Here is an 18,605-nt window from a genome sequence, read left to right as displayed (position 1 = left end):
TAGACCAATATATTCGTTCATTTATTTAGTATTACATCAAATTGAAGATAAAACTGAATCAACAATAGGTATTTCTCCATAATACACGTTCGGTCGCGCCCAATGATCGCCAAGTCACGCTCCACCTGATCCGCTCATCGTGCTCTCTGCGCTCCACGCCTTCTTGTGCCCACCGGATCTGCCGCAAACACCAACTTTGTAGGGTTGTTGTCCGGCATTCTTGCAACATGCTCTGCCCATCGTATCCTTCCGGCTTTGGCCACCTTCTGGATGCTGGGTTCGCCGTAAAGTGCAGCGAGCTCGTGGTTCATCCTCCGCCACAAACCGTTCTCCTGCATATCGCCGAAGATCGTCCTTAGCACGCGTCGCTCGAAAACTCCCAGTGCTTGCAGGTCCTCCTCGAGCATGGCCCATGTCTCGTGCCCGTAGAGGACCACTTATTAGCGTTTTGTATATGGTGCATTTGGTGCGTTAGTGAATCTTTTTAGACCGCAGCATCTTCTTGAGCCCGTAGTAGGCCCGACTTCCGCTGATGACACGCCTTCGAATTTCACAACTCACGTTGTTGTAAGCCGTCAATAAGGATCCAAGGTAGACGAATTCCTCCACCACCTCGAAGGTACCCCCGTCTATCGTAACATTACTACCTAGACGGACCCGGTCGTGTTCGGTTCCGCCTACCAGCATGTACTTTGTTTTTGAGGCATTCATCATTTGCCCGACCTTTGCTGTTTCGCGTTTCAGGCGGGTGTACAGCTCTGTCACCGTTGCAAATGTCCTGGCGATAATGTCCATATCGTCCGCAAAGCATACAAATTGACCAATTTTTGTGAAAATCGTTTCCCGGCTGTTGAACCCGGCTCGTCGCACTATACCTTCCAGAGCGATGTTGAAGAATAGGCATGAGAGTTCGTCACCTTTGCACATCGTTCATCGTTGCTTTAATCAGTCTAATCAGCTTCCCAGGAAAGCCGTTTTCGTCCATGATTCTCCATAGCTCTGTGCGGTTGATACTGTCGTATGCCGCTTTGAAGTCGATGAACAGGTTATGCGTTGGGACCTGGTATTCACGGCATTTCTGGAGGATTTGCCGTACACAGGGTGTCCATCCATCCGGGAAATACGGGAAAACCGGGAAAAACCCGGGAATTCGAAACCACCGGGAAAAATACGGGAAACACACGGGAAACTGTAAAAGGCACCGGGAAAAATCTTTATGGTATCTATCTGTACTTCTTAAGTATCAAGCAAGTCTTGAACAGAATGCTAGTAACATTAAAAGAGTTGCCGGTTGTATATGTTTTTAGAAAGGCAGCCTCTCAGGAATTTTAGGGAATTTTAGTAGTTTCTGTTGGATCTTGATAAATTCATGTAAAAGAAATCAGAATATACTTCTTTGGCGAAATTTTCAGATTTCTGCAAGATTTCACGATGGACTTTTTGAGTCTTGTTAGGAAAATCGGAATTCCTGGCGAACTCAGTAAACCTGCAGTAAGTTACTTACGGCGAAGAGATTTTCACGTTTGAAAAAAAAAATATGTGTCAGTATCTGGAGGGATTCTGGTGATATTCTTAGTGGAACTCTTCATATATTTCTGCCAGATCCCTTAAATTTGATCCCTTTGGCAGAAGTCAAGGAGAAAATTATTGAAAAACAGTGATATTGTGCCTATCCGCTTCTGTACAGAATTTTGGAGGAGCTTTAGGTTAAATTCAAATAAAGTTCTGAAGAGTACAGGGGCGACTCGTCCAGATGTCCAACATGTGCATTGCACATGTGGAGCCACATTAAAATTGCGTCCAAAATAAAACTCTGAAACCGTTCATTATGAAAATCGCACGACGATTTTTCATACGCCTACGAGAAACACGTGCGTGGTGGATGCGCTATATTTTACGACCATCGTTGTTGATGCATGTTCATTTCTGGTGTCGTACCGACCTGAGAGTACCGATGCGACCGGTGCGAACCGTCGCGTTGCATGGGAGTGTTTTTTTCTCTCTTGCGTCTCTCAGAGCATTTGTTTGGTTGCAATGTTTATGTCGCCTGTTCATCTGCAACATCGTACATGCGAGGTGCCGTTTGTATAAGAATACATACGGGCATTTTTGTCATTGTGTTGGTGTATGTTCAGTGCTGAAAAGCGGTCTGACTGTCCATCGCCAAGATCGCACTGGTTGTGACGGCGGTACCCGTATGCGGATGAAACAAACAGAGCCCACGAATGTAGCACGCTGATGGTTTTTGTTTTTTTTCTGAACACGGCGCATGTGTTGTTGACTATGCTTGATGATATAATCCATCAGCGGGGAATCAAAGGATCAACGCATTTCATATTTACTGCTAATAGAGTTAAACTTCACAAAATTTGATATTCTAAAAGTAAGGTCAAAACACAATTTTTAATTGGTTCAATAATTGACTGTCAATTATTGACTGATTCAATACGTTAGCATGTTGAGCAAATTTGATTTTAAAATCAGTGGGTGGATCGGGTGGTTGTGAGCAAAGATATATTTTTTTATCTGATTATCCTTATGTTGTCATGTCATGTTATGATGTCGTGTTTGAGATGGAACTAGATTAGTTGAAAAAGCATAACAAAGTTCATACAAACAAATGATAATAATATGCAATAATAATCAAATAAATTTTTGTACAGGCTCAACTGAATATTTTGGATGTGGTTGCAACTGCGAGTTTATTCTCTACCAACCCATGTTCAATCACGAAAACAACATAAGTCATAATCATTCATCTGTTTCGCTTTGTATTAAGCAGATGTTTATAGAATTCGGCATACTTTTTTTTCAAGCTCGACCTCAAAACATAAAAAAGTATGAGAATTTGTAGTACATACGATGTTATTTATATTCTAGGCTTCGTCAATTCTCGCACTCAGTATCATACTGTATCTATAATGATCGATTTCTCTTCATCGATTTTCTCTTCGGCTTAAAATTTGGCCTGCAAATCATTTTTGGTCATTTTTGTTGTGTTAGATGCTAGTCCTAGTCGTCCTTCACCGAAGTACACTGAGAGATTATTCGAATATTGGTCGTATTTTCCGGAATAATCCGAAGAGAAAATCGACGAAGAGAAATCGATCATTGTAGATACGCCTGTATGATACTAAACGCGAGAATTACAGGGCTGTTACAAGTGGCGCGGATTTTGCGTTTTTCGCGGTTTTTGCGTTTCGCGCGGATTTCGCGCGTTTTTACTAATTTTGGCGCGGATTTTGCGGAAATGGTTTAAAAATGAACTTACATCAAACATTTCGGGATGAAGTTCAAAACAATCAACATTTTCAAAACATTCAAAACGAACATTTTTAAATTAGTGTTATGGAATTTTGTGTTCAAGCAAAAACAATGTTTATAGTCAATAGCGTGTATAAAGTTTCAGCTTCGAAATCTAATTAAAACAGTTTGTCGATGTTAATAGCTAACATTTATTTCTCGCTTCGAATCAATCCGCATCCAAAACACGCGTCCGCGACCATCTCACGCTCAGTTATTTTCCTACCGCTTCTCTCCATGGATCTCTACTGCTGTCTGTCGCCAAAGTTGCTAACTTACCGATTTCAAAGTGCTAATGTTGTGTAACATGTGGATATGGCTTATATTATTATTAAGATCCTACAGCGTGGAGTGCTATTTAAGTTGCATCGCACTATCAAGAAGCTCAATTTGTTAAAACTTAGAAGATCATATTCTGAATTTCTTAGTCAAACTCTTTAAGATATTTCTGTCTGGACCCTGAGATCAGTTGTTGGCTAAAAATTTGGATTTAATTTAAATTTTGGACGGAACTTGCCTATAGACTTGACGTTCGAAAAGCACTGAATAATGACAAGATTTCTGAAATCGGTGTTTCTGAAAGCTTTTTTTGTGGAATTTGCAAAAAGACGTCTATCGGAAATTTTGAAGAAACATTTGGTTGAATTTTGTAGTCAAATCAAGAGTCAAATGTTACAGAATCCCGTCAAGAATACCATTGGTTTTGTAGACTGTGTGTATCGTAAGTAATCAATCTGATAAAATCGGATTGGTTTTCTGACACAAAATGTCCTGAGGAAATTCTTGCTGATTTTATCACTGAATTTTAAGGCTGTGGTGTGGCCACACTTATCATAAATTCTGATGAATTAATACTTTCCTGCATATCTTTTGTCTCAATGTTTAGAAAAGTTGCCAGATATATTCAGGAAATGCTTCCTTTATCATAAATATCTTCCTTAGGAATACAATTGATTGGTGATATAATCAATAAATTGCACTAGTAATTAGTCTATGCTTATGTTGCTCCTTGTATTACTGTGAAGATTCAACAAAATAAGTTTCTGTAGAAAGTAATCTATGAATTTCTCAAAAAGCTTCTAAAAAACTTGGTTTGGTCTTTTGGGACTTAGGTCAGATTTCTTTTCAGGACTTTATATTCCAATTTAAAAAAAAAAAACTGGTCTGTTTGCAACATGTTTAAACTCTTGTTTGATGTAGAAGCTGTCATCTAAATTCATGGATTAGTAATGGTAAAAATCGATTTATCAATAGAAATGCTCTTTATCTGGAGTGCAACAAAAGTCATGAATAGTTCATTTTCTTTGGAGTTTGAGTCATCAAAACCACATGTTTTTGCACTGGCGCGGATTTGATTACCTCGGCGCGGATTTCAAATTGATTGGCGCGGATTTTGCGGTTTCCAAATCGATACTTTTGTAACAGCCCTGGAATTAGCCAAACAAAAAAGTTGCACATGTAGCCGAAAAGGTCACGAGTCGCCCCTGGAAGAGTAAGTACAACACTGTAAATTACAGCGAATTAAAAAAAAACTGCTCATGAAAGACTCTCTGCAGATTTCCTTAGTATAGTAGTCGAATCCACAGAAGAATCTTCTATGGAATCTGTGAAGTAATGTTTCAAAATTTTACTTCCTGGAAGCATCACTCGGATCCCCGGAAGAGTATACAATAGAATCTGATATGTTTACGGCAATATTAGCCAAACGAAGCATTTTAAAAGAATTTTCATGATTTTTTTTTTTTTTTGGCAGAACCTATGGAGTACTTCCTAAAGGAAGAAATGTTTAATGTCCTCAAGATATCATTTAATATTGGAGAAGAACTCAAACGTTTTACTTCAAAATTCGGAGAAATCGGTGTCAAAAGATTTTGGATTTAGCAAATAAAATTGTTCAAAATGACGATGGAAGCAGAACAAAAAGTTAGATGGAGATTTTCACAAAATGTACCAAATAATTGATACATTAGTTTCTAAAGACCAGGTTTACCAAAAATGTCTCGATATTTTTCTACCGATTTTTTATGATATTCAACAAAAATTTCGTGATAAAATCAGACACTGACGTCACAGTTTCAATAATATTTTCATATAGATTCCATTTTCTTAATATAGAAAGGACCTTTTCAACTAACTCTAATCCTAAATTTCGTTTAAGAAGGGGAAATTAACACCAGTGATTGTAACTTTTTTTGTAAGTTTTTTTAATCATAATTTTTGAAATCAGGAAATCTATAAGATTCGTATCAAGTTATAGGTAGACCAAATTAAAACTGTATATAAAAAATATACCGAAGAGCGTCCTACTACAACAATAATTTGCGTTCGTACATACTCGGGAAGTTAGTCCATACCCGGGAAAAATCCGGGAATCGGAAAACTGAATTTGAATGGACACCCTGCGTACAGTAAAGATCTGGTACGTTGTCGACCGGCCGTGGATGAAATCGGCTTGATAACTTCCCACGAACTCATTCGTTTCAGGTGACAGGCGACGGAAGATAATCTGGGATAGCACTTTGTAGACAGCATTCAAAATAGTGATCGCTCCAAAGTTTTCACATTCCAAATGGTCGCCTTTTCTGGGCCCAACTTGAGTTCAGCTGTCCTATCATCCTTACCAAAAAAAAAATGGCATCTTTAACCTCCCTCGCCGTAGGAGTTGAATTATTTCCGTCCTCCGTTGTACTGGCGTCGTTGTTTCCTCCGTTGCCGTGGTCTCTCGTACCTATGTTCTCCACGCCATTCAGGTGCTGATCGAAGTGCTGCTTTCACCTTTCGATCACCTCACGTCCGTCCGTCAAGAGGCCTCCGTCCTTATCCCTGCATATTTCAGCTCGCAGTACGAATACGTTGCGGGATGCGTTGAGCTTCTGGTAGAACTTCCGTGTTTTATGGGAACGTCGCAGCAGTTCCATTTCTTCGCATTCCGCTTCTTCCAAGTTCTGCTATTTCTGCTTCTGTTTGTAACTTTCCACGTTCCACTACGAATGGTTCCGTTCCACGTACCCCGACGATGGCTGCGCACTGTACTCCAGCAGTCTTCTAGAGTGGCCTCATCGAGCTCGCCCTCGTCTGGCAACGCGGTCCCTAGATTCTGCGCGTATGCTGAGGCGACATCCGATTGTTTCAGTCGCTATAGGTTGTATCGTGGCTATCGCCGGTACCGTACATTGTTGATGACGGAGAGTTTTGAGCGCAGTTTGACCATCACTAGGTAGTGGTCGGAGTCGATGTTGGCGCCACGATAGGTCCTGACGTCGATAATGTCGGAGAAGTTCTGTCCGTCAATCAGAACGTAGTCGATTTGAGATTCCGTCTGCTGAGGTGATCTCCAGGTGTAACGATAAGGGAGGCTGTGTTGGAAAAAGGTGCTACGTATGGCCATATTTTTGGAGGCGACGAAATCAATGAGTCGTAGGCCGTTTTCATTCGTCAGCTTGTGGGCGCTGAACTTTCCAATCGTCGGTCTGAATTCCTCCTCCTGGCCTACCTGAGCGTTTAAATATCCTTTAATGATCTTGACGTCGTGGCTTGGGCAGCGGTCGTACTCGCGTTCGAGCTGCGCGTAAAATGCGTCCTTGTCATCATCAGTGCTTCCGGAGTGTGGACTGTGCACGTTTATTATGCTGAAGTTGAAGAATCGGCCCTTGATCCTCAACCTGCACATTCTTTTTCGTCGATCGGCCACTAACCGATCACGCGCCTCTGCATATCACCCATCACGATGAAAGCTGTTCCCAGCTCGCGTGTGTTGCCACAGCTCTGGTAGATGGTATGATTACTTCCAAACGTTCGCACCATGGATCCTGTGCAACACACCTCCTGCAGCGCTACGATGCTAAACCCGCGATCCTTCAGTAGATCGGCGAGTATGCGGATGCTCCCAATGAAGTTAAGAGTTAGGAAATGGGGCACGTTCGATGTAGTACTAGATTTGTAGTAATGAGCTGAATTTTAGTATGGTGAGAAGGTTAATTCTCCTTTTCTGCAATAAAATGGTGCAAAAAGCGTGGGTTTTATGATTCCTTGCCTAATTTGATGCTGTTTGAGCAAAACTTTGGATAACTATGTTGTTTATGTTGCAAAAAATGAGGAAAACAACAACATTGTTGCCTAAAGTTTTGCTCAAACAGCATCAAATTAGGCAAGGAATCATAATACCCACGCTTTTTACACCATTTTATTGCAGAAAATGAGAATTGACCTTCTCACCATACTAAAATTCAGCTCATTACTACAACTCTAGTACTTCACCGATCTGTCCTATTCCACGAGAATCATGATTATCGGGAGGGAATTTAGCATGGTGGAAATCTCGGGGTACTGGTTTTCGGGTAGATGGTTTTCGGTGTAATGGTATTCGGGTACCGCAATTCAACATTCTCAAACACCATTCACATAATCTTTTGCAGAGTATCCCCTTCGCCGAAGATGCCCCTGAAGCTGGACATGAAAAAGAAGCAACAGCAACAGTATCAAGAGGAACAGCAGAGACGTCGTGCATCTTCGACGGAAGAACCGCAGTCTGGCAACACTGAATCGGTCGTTGCCGTCGCAGATGTGCCCAAAACCGAAAACGAAGTCAAAGAAACCGCACCAACAGATGGCGGTGCCGGTGCAAAGGAGGTCGAAGGCGAGTTTGCAATCGACGTCATTCTGACGCATATTCACGGTTAGAGTGTATAGAGAGAGGGACGTTTTGATGGGGTGGTATTGTGTTTCAGTACAAATTACGAGTTTTGTGGTTGATTAAGTTGACAGTGTTGTTTTACCTAATACAATAGTGTACTTCGATAAGGAATAGTCTTCGCGCGAGCTGAAGCTGTACATGTTCTGTTTGTATAGACGATGCGTTCTATATTTGACTAATCGAAAGATGTTAGTTCTATAACGCCGAGAAGATCAAAAACGCTTATAATTAAATATAACTATGTATTTCTCTATTTTTCAAGTTAAACTAGTTTTATATACTCAATAAACTGTAAGTAAAGTGGTACAGTAAGTTAGGCAGTGATTCGTAATAATTTCATCCGAAACAGGAGCCCTAATGTCTCGGAAGCTTGATGGAATAATGACAGCAGACTTGCAACGCTGTGCCAGGATCATTTTCGGTAAGTAGCTTTGACCTGAACTGTCTAAGAAATAATAACGAACATTCTTTAGATTACTTAGAATTTGGGTCCATTGTTCAAGAACAGCTCCTAACCAAAACTGAAGTTTTGTTGTCAACTATTATACTATTTGTACACATGCCAAAAGGTTAATATCCCATTTGACACTCTGAGTGGTTATGGTACTGAGTGCTGTTGATTGTAAAAAAATACCTATTAGAAGTTGCTCGAATCTCTAGAATCAAACGCAATGTTTCAATCGAGACTTGCAAATACCGTGAAATGTCAATCACAATTTAATAATCATATATGAATATGCACCTTCCGAAGAACACATGTTTGGATGACATCAGACAGGCACGAGTAAGTACATTCAACCGAAGTCCATCATATTTATTAGGTTACCATCGGTTGGATGCTGTGTGATCGGGAGGTCATTGCGATGACGAGACAATTAGATATTTGTCGTTGTTTTCTTTTATTTTCATTTAATAATTGAGTTTGAAAAGGGGTTTCAATTGAAAATGAGGTCACCTTTGAAATCACTTATCATAGCAAATTTCTTGTGATTATTTTAAGAAAATCATTTCAGAATACGAGTTTCTAGGTAAAATTGTTGAGTTTTGACCTCATATGGTTGCAAGTTTATCGACGCTTAACTTGTTTTCCTGGCGTCAGTTCCCGTAACGTGGGTAGATCCCCTCAGCATGGTGCGTTGCGGCGTAAGATCTACCAAATCAAATTTTGATCTTGAAATTTTCCAGACTAAAATAATCAGGCAGTAGTTTACAAATATTCCAAGATCAAAGTTTGATGCACTTTTTTATGTTTATGTAATATTTTTGTTTCAATTTTGCTGCTAATCAATATTTTATTTCAGCAGGATTCAGGTAAATATATTGTACACTGAAGTTTTTTTTACGACGGTAATGGTCCCGCGTAAAAAAAACCGCGTTATTTCAAGACCCGTCGTAAAAAAACGCGCTATTTCAAGACCCGTCGTAAAAAAAACCGCGTTATTTCAAAAAAACGTCGTAAAAAAGTCAAGTCAAGTTAGATGTGATCCTGACTATTTTGCGCGTGTTTTCGAAAAAACTCGGTTTTTTTTACGACGGGTTTTGAAATAACGCGGTTTTTTACGACGTTTTTTGAAATAATGCGTAAAAAAAGACCGCGTAAAAAAAACTTCAGTGTATAAATAGTACAAATTAGATTGTAAAAATATATAACTGTGGCGAGCGTATCACTAATATGTAGCTTATTCGACGTCAATGTTAATATTATGTAATATTTCAGATTCTCAACCGAAAAATCAAGTAATACAAATAAATGCCATTAAGATGACGAGGAAACCAGGACGTATTGGGCAGATAATTATTTCGGAGCAGTCCAATAATGGTGTACCTGAACGTTGACCAACCGCATCCTTTGGAGTACCCTTCCACTAACAACACCTAGAACAACACCAATATCCTCTTGACACCTAGGCCTGAGAAGTCGTAGAACTTTCTACTTTCTACATATTTCTTTAGGTGTCTAACTAATCATCCTTTCATATTCCTCAGCAGTCGCAAGGACGAGGCCAGGACAACTCTCGACTGTTGGAGGATGGCGTCAGTCTTGTCGAGAAGTCGGAGATAAGTCTCCAATCTTTGTATTTTGGTATCCGACGGGAAGGACGCAATCATCATAACTGTGGTCTATGGCTGTACTACGTACGAAATTTGTGCGACTTGCCTAATGCTTTTTTTTACTTTTTCAGTGGTAACCAGGTAAATGATTAAACCATGACAATTTCTCGTACGCTTTTTCACCAAGGAAAGCACCTCATTAAACCCTATCCAATTTCCAACTCCAGATATCTCTGAAGTGGGCCAAGTTCTTGAACATATTCTGAGTAGATATCTAATCAACATTTCCTCCCCATCCCCGCTGATCGTAACGACCTAGCCAGGTGTCGAGAGTTCGTTAAATTAAAGATTTGTCAAGTCCCAGGCGCATTAAACTTCTCGATCGACAGACACCCCAGGATGGTCGGTTCGGTTAAGGTTCGGACACTCTTTTAAGTTATCGTCGAGAGGGAGAAGTCCCGCCCGTAGAAACCCGCTACGCAATGTGGCAACAGCACACCTCGATGGACGAAGGTACTGAATCGAATTGTGGCGGCAAAGGCCCTTTTATTGTTGGTAATTTCAGATAGGCTCTTTTTTTCCTTATTTTAGCTAATTTATATTGTTTTGTATTTATTTCTTATCAATAACTAGCTGTCCCCGAAAACTAAACTTTAACTCTTCTATAGGCTACAAGAACCATAAGGGATTTGAATACAAACCTAGAAGGGATGCTTGCTCATCCGAGCGAAAATAACTGAACCGAAACGTAACGGACTGTAGTGAGTATGTTTATTCCGAAAGCAATGTGAAACGTAACAGAACTGAACTAATTTCAAAAAAACGTTTACTATTTATTTTAGCAACTTCATTCGTATTGGACGTGAAAAATTCGTAACGGAATGGAAAAAGAGCAAACATGACCATGTAAACAAACGCTCTTCACATACCTGCGCAGGTTCTGGTGTTGCGATGCTCGATGACGATCCGTGCTGTGAATTGGCGCGCAGCGTCTACAAAGCGACTCTTGTGCGGTATGGTCGAGCTACCGGTGCGGAGGGAGTTGCGGCTGAACGGAAGCTTCCGAATGTTGGACAAACGAGAGGGTTTCGGTGGATGCTGAGCGATTCCCGGGATGGTCTTTTTCCGGTCAACAAAGGAGCAACAGAGCCCAGCGACCCGGGTTCGCGTACTATGCTTCCAGTTATGACCGAGTGGGGAATGTTGCGACATCTATCTCCCTGTATACGAACCGGGTTCGTGGCGTGCATTTGACGATACGCTGCTCCGAACCGACACTCGTTGACTCTGACCCACGGGGTATGACGGAAAAGGACTTTACCGTTGGTGATTGGCGGTCGACGGGAATACTTCGCTACTGACCTGTGGCCAGGTCAAATTTCTATCGACTGGCTTGATTTCGTTGTTGAGGCTGCGCCGCCATGAGCCTCTGCTGCGATATCCTGCTGGGTTCCAATCTAACGCTTGCTTACAGATTTCGTTTCCGCCCTTGCGTAGAGTGTGGCCGACCCACCTCCACCTACGCTCCCAAATTTCTGTCGCTTTCGGCTTTTGATGACATCGACGATAGAGCTCCACGTTGGAGATCCAATTGTGAGGCCACCATGTACGAATTATGTACCGCAGGCATCTATTGATGAAGACCTGCAGCCGTTGAGTGTTCTCCACTTCTTGATCCGTGCACCTATGTCGATCTTGTTGCCGCTATCGGCCGCCATTTGGCTTCCAAGATATTGGAAGCTTTCAACATTCTCCACTGATTGCCCAGCTACTGTAAAGCTGGAAGGGTTAACCGTGTTTACATCCAACGTTTGGTCTTGTTGACGTTGATGGTAAGACCTGCCGCTGAGGAGCGATTGGCAAGATCATCGCGCTTGCTCTGCATATCAGAGCGCCGTTGAGCTAGGAGAGCAACGTCGTCAGCCAGTTCGAAGTCATTTAGGTGCTTCATGGTAATGGGCTGCCACAGCAATCCATGATTTGGTTCACAGTCAATCGCACCTACCAGGATCTCGTCGATTACGATGAGGAACAGTAGCGGTGATAGTATACATCCTTGCCTCACTCCAGCAACGACCCGTATGGGATCGGACAAAACACCGTTGTGCAGTACTTTGTACGAAAATGCCCTGTACTGTGCTTCAATGAGGCCGATGATATTCGCAAGGACACCCTTTGCGCCTGAGGCACGGCCTGAGGGCTCCCCACATGTTTCCGTGATTGAGACGATCGAAAGCCCATATGGCCGAGGCGGTAAACGCACGGGTATTCAGCATGACCATGCTGAGGGTGACGGGTTCGATTCCCGGTCAGTCCAGGATCTTTTCGTAAAGGAAATTTCCTTGACTTCCTTGGGCATAGAGTATCTTCGTGCTTGCCACACGAAATACACATGCAAAATGATCATTGGCAGAGGAAGCTCTCAGTTAAAAACTGTGCAAGTGCTCATAGAACACTAAGCTGAGAAGCAGGCTTTGTCCCAATGAGGACGTTACGCCAAGAAGAAGAAGAAGAAGAAGAAGAAGACGATCGAAAGCTTTTTCGTAATCAATGAACACCAGGTAGAGAGACTCTTGGAATTCATTGATTTTCTGCAGTATTATACGGAACGTGACAATATGGTCCACACAGGATTGTCCGGCACGAAATCCTGCTTGCTGCCGTCGGAGAGTTGCGTCAATCTTTTTCTGAATCCGGTTAAGGATCACTTTGCAGAGGACTTTGAGAACGATATATGTACAGCAGCATGATGCTCCACCAATTATCGCATACAGTCAGGTCACCTTTACTAAGATGCCATGCATCCAGTCGGCCGGAAATGTCGCGGTTTCCCATATGTTGCAGACTAATTGATGCAGTAGTTGTGCGAATACTACGGGGTCAGCTTTGAGCATCTCAGCTGATATGCGATCGACCCCTTGGGCTCTGTTCGATTTCATGCTACTGATGGCCGTTTCTATCTCCTGCACTGATGGAGCTTCGATGTTGATACGGGTAATGCGTCGAACCCTCGGCGGATCATGCTGAGGTGTTGATGGCGTGACCGACACTTGGAAAAGGTTTCCAAAGTGCTCGAACCAGCGTTTCGGCTGGTCAGCCGGGTCGGTCAGTAACTTTCCATACGTGTCTTTTACGGGCATCGTAGCATTCATCTTGGTCCCACTAAGGCGACGTGAGACATCGTAGAGGAGACGGAAATCGCCTGTGTTTGCTGTCTCGCCTTCGTCGGCTAGAGAGTCCGCCCGTCTACATGAGCGTTTCACTTCCTTCTAGAGAGCCAAATAGCGCTGACGGGCTACGGCTCTGACTCCTCGTATTTTCGCTCGCTCTATCGAGGCTTTGGCGTTCCTTCGCTCCGCTGTCTTCCTTCAGGTATCATCTGTGATCCACTGCTTTCTTCGGGTGCGTAGCTCACCCAAATTATTCTCGCCGGTGGCGATGAAGGCGTTCTTGATGGCGCTCCATTGATCTTCTACGCTTCCACCTTCTGGAATATTCGCTGCACGGTTCTCTAGCTCCTCGACGAAGGACCTTTTCACCGCAGCGTCTTCCAGTCGACGTGTGTTGAACCGGCTCCGTCTCTAATTTCACTAACAGAACTAATTTCACAGCTTTTTTTGTAGCTAACCTGTATATTACATTTTATTAAAAAAACCCGATTTAATCGGTTCAAAAAATCGTTTTTGCTCCCCACCACTAATTCGACTCCTAACCAGATTATATGACTTCTTCCAAAATTTTAGCTCATTTGGTTGAAAATTGAGACAGCACAAGCCCTTAAAAGTTCGTATAAGAATTACTATGGGAAAACGATGTTTTTCATTCAATCCACCGTAGCATTTTCCCAAGTGCCCTAGAGGGTTAGTCGACCCTTGGTAATTCTAGGTTTCTCTACAGCTGAAGACCGCATTCAAATCGGACGCCTCATTAATTAGTTACCGATTTTTATCCAGAGTCGAAATGTTTACTAATGATGGTTAAACTATTCGGTGGGCATCACTGCATTTTGCAGTGAAACATAGTAGCCATGATTTCAGTGTGCTATCTTTGGCGCAATATGCAGCAATGTTGCCTGCTGAGAAGCTGGAGGATCACTGTTAAAGTTTGCCCAGTTGGATACAAATCGATAACTAATTAATGAGGCGTTCGATTTGAATGCGGTCTTCGGCAAAGTTGTAGCTGGTAAAGTAGCCTAGGATTACCAAGGGTCGACTAACCCACTAGGGCACTTGGGGAAATGCTACGGTGGATTGAATGAAAAACATCGTTTTCCTATAGTAATTCCCATACAAACTTTGAAGGGCTTGTGCAGTCTTAATTTTCAACCAAATGAGCTCAAATTTTGGGAGAAAGCATATAATCTGGTTAGGAATCGAATAAGCGGTGTGGAGCAAAAACGATTTTTTGAACCACGCTAAGGCCGTTCGCAATGCTGTTTTATTTTGTATGGCGAGTTTTAAAAATTTTAAAACTCGCCATACAAAGTAAAACAGCATTGCGAACGGTTAGACGCTTTCTCAACGGTCTACAACTCAACGCTCTCTAATAGGCCGTTTGATGAAAAAAAAAATGTTCAAAAGAGTTACGAAATCTCACCGAAAGCAGGGATGGGAACACTCACTTGCGAAGAGTTACACTCACTTGCTATTTTCTCAGCTCAGAATCGTGCTATCAAGAAACGATGTATGGACGACTTTTTTCTTGTGGTTTTGTCTAAAAGTTTGTCGAATAGAGTACGGGTCGCAAACCCATACCTAAGTCGTGACAGAGCTGCGAAAGCGACTCTCCACGAGGTGAGTGTAATTTACATTCACCTCGTGGAGAGTTGCCTTCGCAGCTCCCTCACACCTTCGATATGCGTGTGCGACCCATACTTTGTTCGGCAAACTTTTAGACAAAACCAAAAGGCACATGTCGTCCATACATTGTTCCTTGATAGCACGCTTCTGAGCTGAGAAAACAGCAAGTGAGTGTAACTCTTCACAAGTGAGTGTTCCCATCCCTGACCGAAAGCACCATAGATGAACTGAAAGAGACTGGTTTTGCCCAAATGTCCACATTAAATACAAAATTACACCTAAACCTCATTTTACGTCCACTATTGACTTAGCGAAATAAAATTCTACTGCCAAAATAATAATTAAAATAGAAATTTTTATATTTTTGTACACTTCTCCTAATCACGGAAATGTTTTAAAAAATATAAAAATGTTGAGTTTGCTCATTTTCTTGGCGGCAGAAGTTTTTGTCGCTGGCTCACTGAACGGCGGCATGCGGTGAAAATTACTATTCTGAGGGTCAATTTAAATGCACAACGCCACTAAATTTGTGCAGACTGAATTTCGTTTCAATTCAACAGAATTATGTTTTCAATTTTACCATGGACTCGATTTTCAATTGAAAAAAGTTTCTTTTGGCAACCGGATTCGAACCAAGAACCTTGACATCACCAGGCTCGCACGCTACCACTCGGCTATCGAACCGGTTGATATGAGAGGAAACAAAACGCACATAAGAAGCGTTGGTTGGTCGATGATCATGTTTTTACATGGTAAATTTAAAAACATTTTTATGCTTGTCATTACTGCAAGCCGCCTTTCAGTGTAAGTCATGCATGGATGTAAAAAAAAGGACAAGGTGTATCATCGGTAAAGCAGGGAGCGGGAAGCTCGACAACAACTGATAAATTGCCAGAAATGCCAAGTACAGAGAGCATAGGGGCCAACTTAGGGGGGGGGGGGGGGAAGCATGGTTTCCCCCCCCCATATTTGACGATTTTTCGATTTTCCCCTACAAAAAATCAGAAAAACCAGACTTTGCCCCCCCATCTGCGATATCTGTTTAGACAATTTAATTACGCCCCTTTTCAAAAATGCTTTGAAATATTCTTCAAAATCTATACGCATTTTTAATATTTTTAACGTTGCAAAAAAACGCTTTCAACGTTGAAGAAGAGGGAACACACTTGTCCTCAAATATAACAGCAAATTAATGAATAAACGATTGATGCGCGGAGGGCGTGATAAAATCGAAATATTACTGTACATATATTATACATAATACATAGTAAAAACAAATTTTTCAACTCACGCAAGGGCATTAACAAAAACATCAGCATCAAATTGCGATTTCCGGCCGAAATAAAAATTAAAATTTTGTGAAAATTGTGAAATGTTTGAAATGTTATAACTTTTTTGTTTATTAGTTTACCATCACCAAATTTTTATGGCAGATTGCTAATACAATGGACCATCTTCCCTAAAAAAAATACGTTGGTAAAAAGATGGGGTTTTGAGTTATTTGAGTTTTTGTGACAAAAATTATATTTTTTCATGTTGAAAAAGATTTTTTTTTCACAGTGTATATTTTCTTAGGAATCACCATTAAGTTATCTTACTTTGCTGAAAAATTCATAGCAATCGAACGAACCATTTTTGCTGTGTAGATTTTTGAATATTTTGGAACCATTTTCACATACACCCGTTTGAAAAGTTAGTCGTGATTCAAAATAAAAATATGATATCGAAAAATGGCGATTTAGTTGGAACTGAAAAACTGTGCAAAGTTTAAGTTCAATAGAAAATCATGAATTAAAAAAATCCTTAATTTTGATGCTGTTGCTTGGAATCACTCTATATGTATTATTCATTAAAGAAACCTAAAATCTAACTAAAAGCTTTTTGCCTGGTTTAGACTGTTCAATTGAAACGAGCATGTGAGTTGCAAACTTCTCAAAAATGTTCAATCCGATGGAATGACGTGTTTAGACTGAGCAAATGACTTGGGTGTCCACTTGCATGCTCTTGAATGCATCTCAATTGAAGCAAGTGTTTACATTGTTCAACTCGTGCGGTGCGTTAGCAAACTGAATTGAATTCAGCTCATTTGACAGATGATTGAATTCAACTCACATGAATCGAGTGTTCAGACGGAGCAAGTGAAATGATTTCGTTTGACTTGAACAAAAAAGTTGAACATGTTCAACTTTCGTTCAAGTCAAGTCAGTTGCTCAACTGAGATGAACGGTGGTGTTTACACGTTCAATTCGCATTCAATTGGGCATTTTCCATTGACTTGAATCAAGTCACTTGCTCCATGTAAACCATGCATTTCTCTCAGTGCTCACATGCACGCAGAACTCGATGTACACAGCGCAACGAGTAACTTTCACGCAGCGACCGAAAAGACAAAAGAATTTTCACGCACATTTGTGTAACACTGGATCAACACAAAAAATGTGCTGATCCGGTGTTACACAAATCTGCGTGAAAATTCTTTTGTCTTTTCGGTCGCTGCGTGAAAGTTACTCGTGTGCTGTGTTGTTTCATTTAAGGGTGTGCCATTCGTTTCACGAGGGAGAAACGTGAGCACGCGGCAGTGAGCGATTTCGCTGAATGAGCTTCGATCGACGACGCGGACGCGGTTGGCGGGAACGCAAGCACGCGGGACAAAATACGACGCTCTCACTCATTGAAGCTTTTTCAAATTTTTCAGCGCTTTCTCAGCACATCGCCGTCGTCGCACTACCGTGGTGCGGTGCTCAGTGTTGCCACATTTAAATCTGTATTTTGCCTTTCAAAAATCTTTATAATCTGTATCACCATTTTTTGTCAAAAATCTGTATAAAATCTGTAATATTTCGCGAAAAATCTGTTTGAAATTCTGTAAGTTTCTGAAAAATCTGTATAATCTGTATCATTTCCAAAAATCTGTACATCTGTACATACAGAATTCTGTATGAAAAGCTGCAAGAAAATCTGTATGATTACAGAAAAATCTGTATATGTGGCAACCCTGGCGGTGCTTCGTCCGTCGTTTCTTATTTTTCTTTTCGCGTCGCGGCGTCAGGCAGACAAGCAGACAGGCAGTTTTTCTGTTCCCTCGTTTTCGCTCGCAATCTTTCAAATACACAGAGGGGAAAACGTAAACCATCGCTAACGGTACCGGTCCGACGATGAGCCACAGGGGACGCCGGTTGCCGTGTACTCTTTAGCTTTGCGCAGTGGCGATATCGTAACCAATGAGGTACAACCGAGGTGCGATTATTGCTAGTTGAAAACTAATACCAATACCCCGCCTTGAGGACGTGAAATACCGTCCGCTATGGCAATTTTTGCAAGCTTCGAAAGAGGCGCCTAATCGGAAATTAAATGTGGCTTGGGAGACTGAGACTTGGTTGGTACTGGCACTGAACTCTAATCTTGTGTGAATCGTTTTGTAAACGTTTACCGGGGTGCTGCTGAGTATTTATCTCCATATGTAACAGATTCTGTAGCGGAAGCTAAGCATTTCATTAAAGGTTCACTCGGTACTTTGTTGAATGCAATAAAATGTTAATCCATCTGTAATATACCCGTTGTTTTGCATTCGGCGGGGAAACTGCTGCATTGAATCAGGTGCATTTGTTTGTTAATCGTTGTCTCGTGACGATGACGATACTGCGGATGACGAGCTGTTTGTGTACTGCTTACTGCCAGCAGCTGCTAGCTAAGCATCTTATTCACGCTCATCGCTTGCTCAGTTCTTATACCTAAATATTGATGAAAGATGTACACGT

At 41.6% G+C, this 18,605-nt stretch overlaps 1 protein-coding gene and 1 non-coding gene across 2 annotated transcripts in view; both read left to right on the top strand.

Moving 5' to 3' along the window:
- Positions 1 to 8,308, top strand: part of LOC109431575 (titin) — a 146,331-nt gene extending 138,023 nt beyond the window's left edge. The window contains exon 4 of the mRNA XM_062856298.1: positions 7,719 to 8,308. Coding sequence (XP_062712282.1) covers positions 7,719 to 7,983 — 265 coding nt within the window. The 3' untranslated portion in view covers positions 7,984 to 8,308. The remainder of the gene's footprint in view (positions 1 to 7,718) is intronic.
- Positions 8,309 to 18,039: 9,731 nt separating this feature from the next.
- LOC115268398 (U4 spliceosomal RNA) lies at positions 18,040 to 18,180 on the top strand. Its single transcript, XR_003898284.1, has one exon. It is a non-coding gene; the product is annotated as a U4 spliceosomal RNA (small nuclear RNA).
- The last annotated feature ends 425 nt before the right edge of the window (positions 18,181 to 18,605 follow it).

Source organism: Aedes albopictus, chromosome 3 (genome assembly GCF_035046485.1).
Source record: "Aedes albopictus strain Foshan chromosome 3, AalbF5, whole genome shotgun sequence".
Lineage (NCBI taxonomy): Eukaryota > Metazoa > Arthropoda > Insecta > Diptera > Culicidae > Aedes > Aedes albopictus.
Note: the sequence above shows the minus strand (reverse complement) of the source record. Positions and strands in the feature narration are given on the sequence as shown.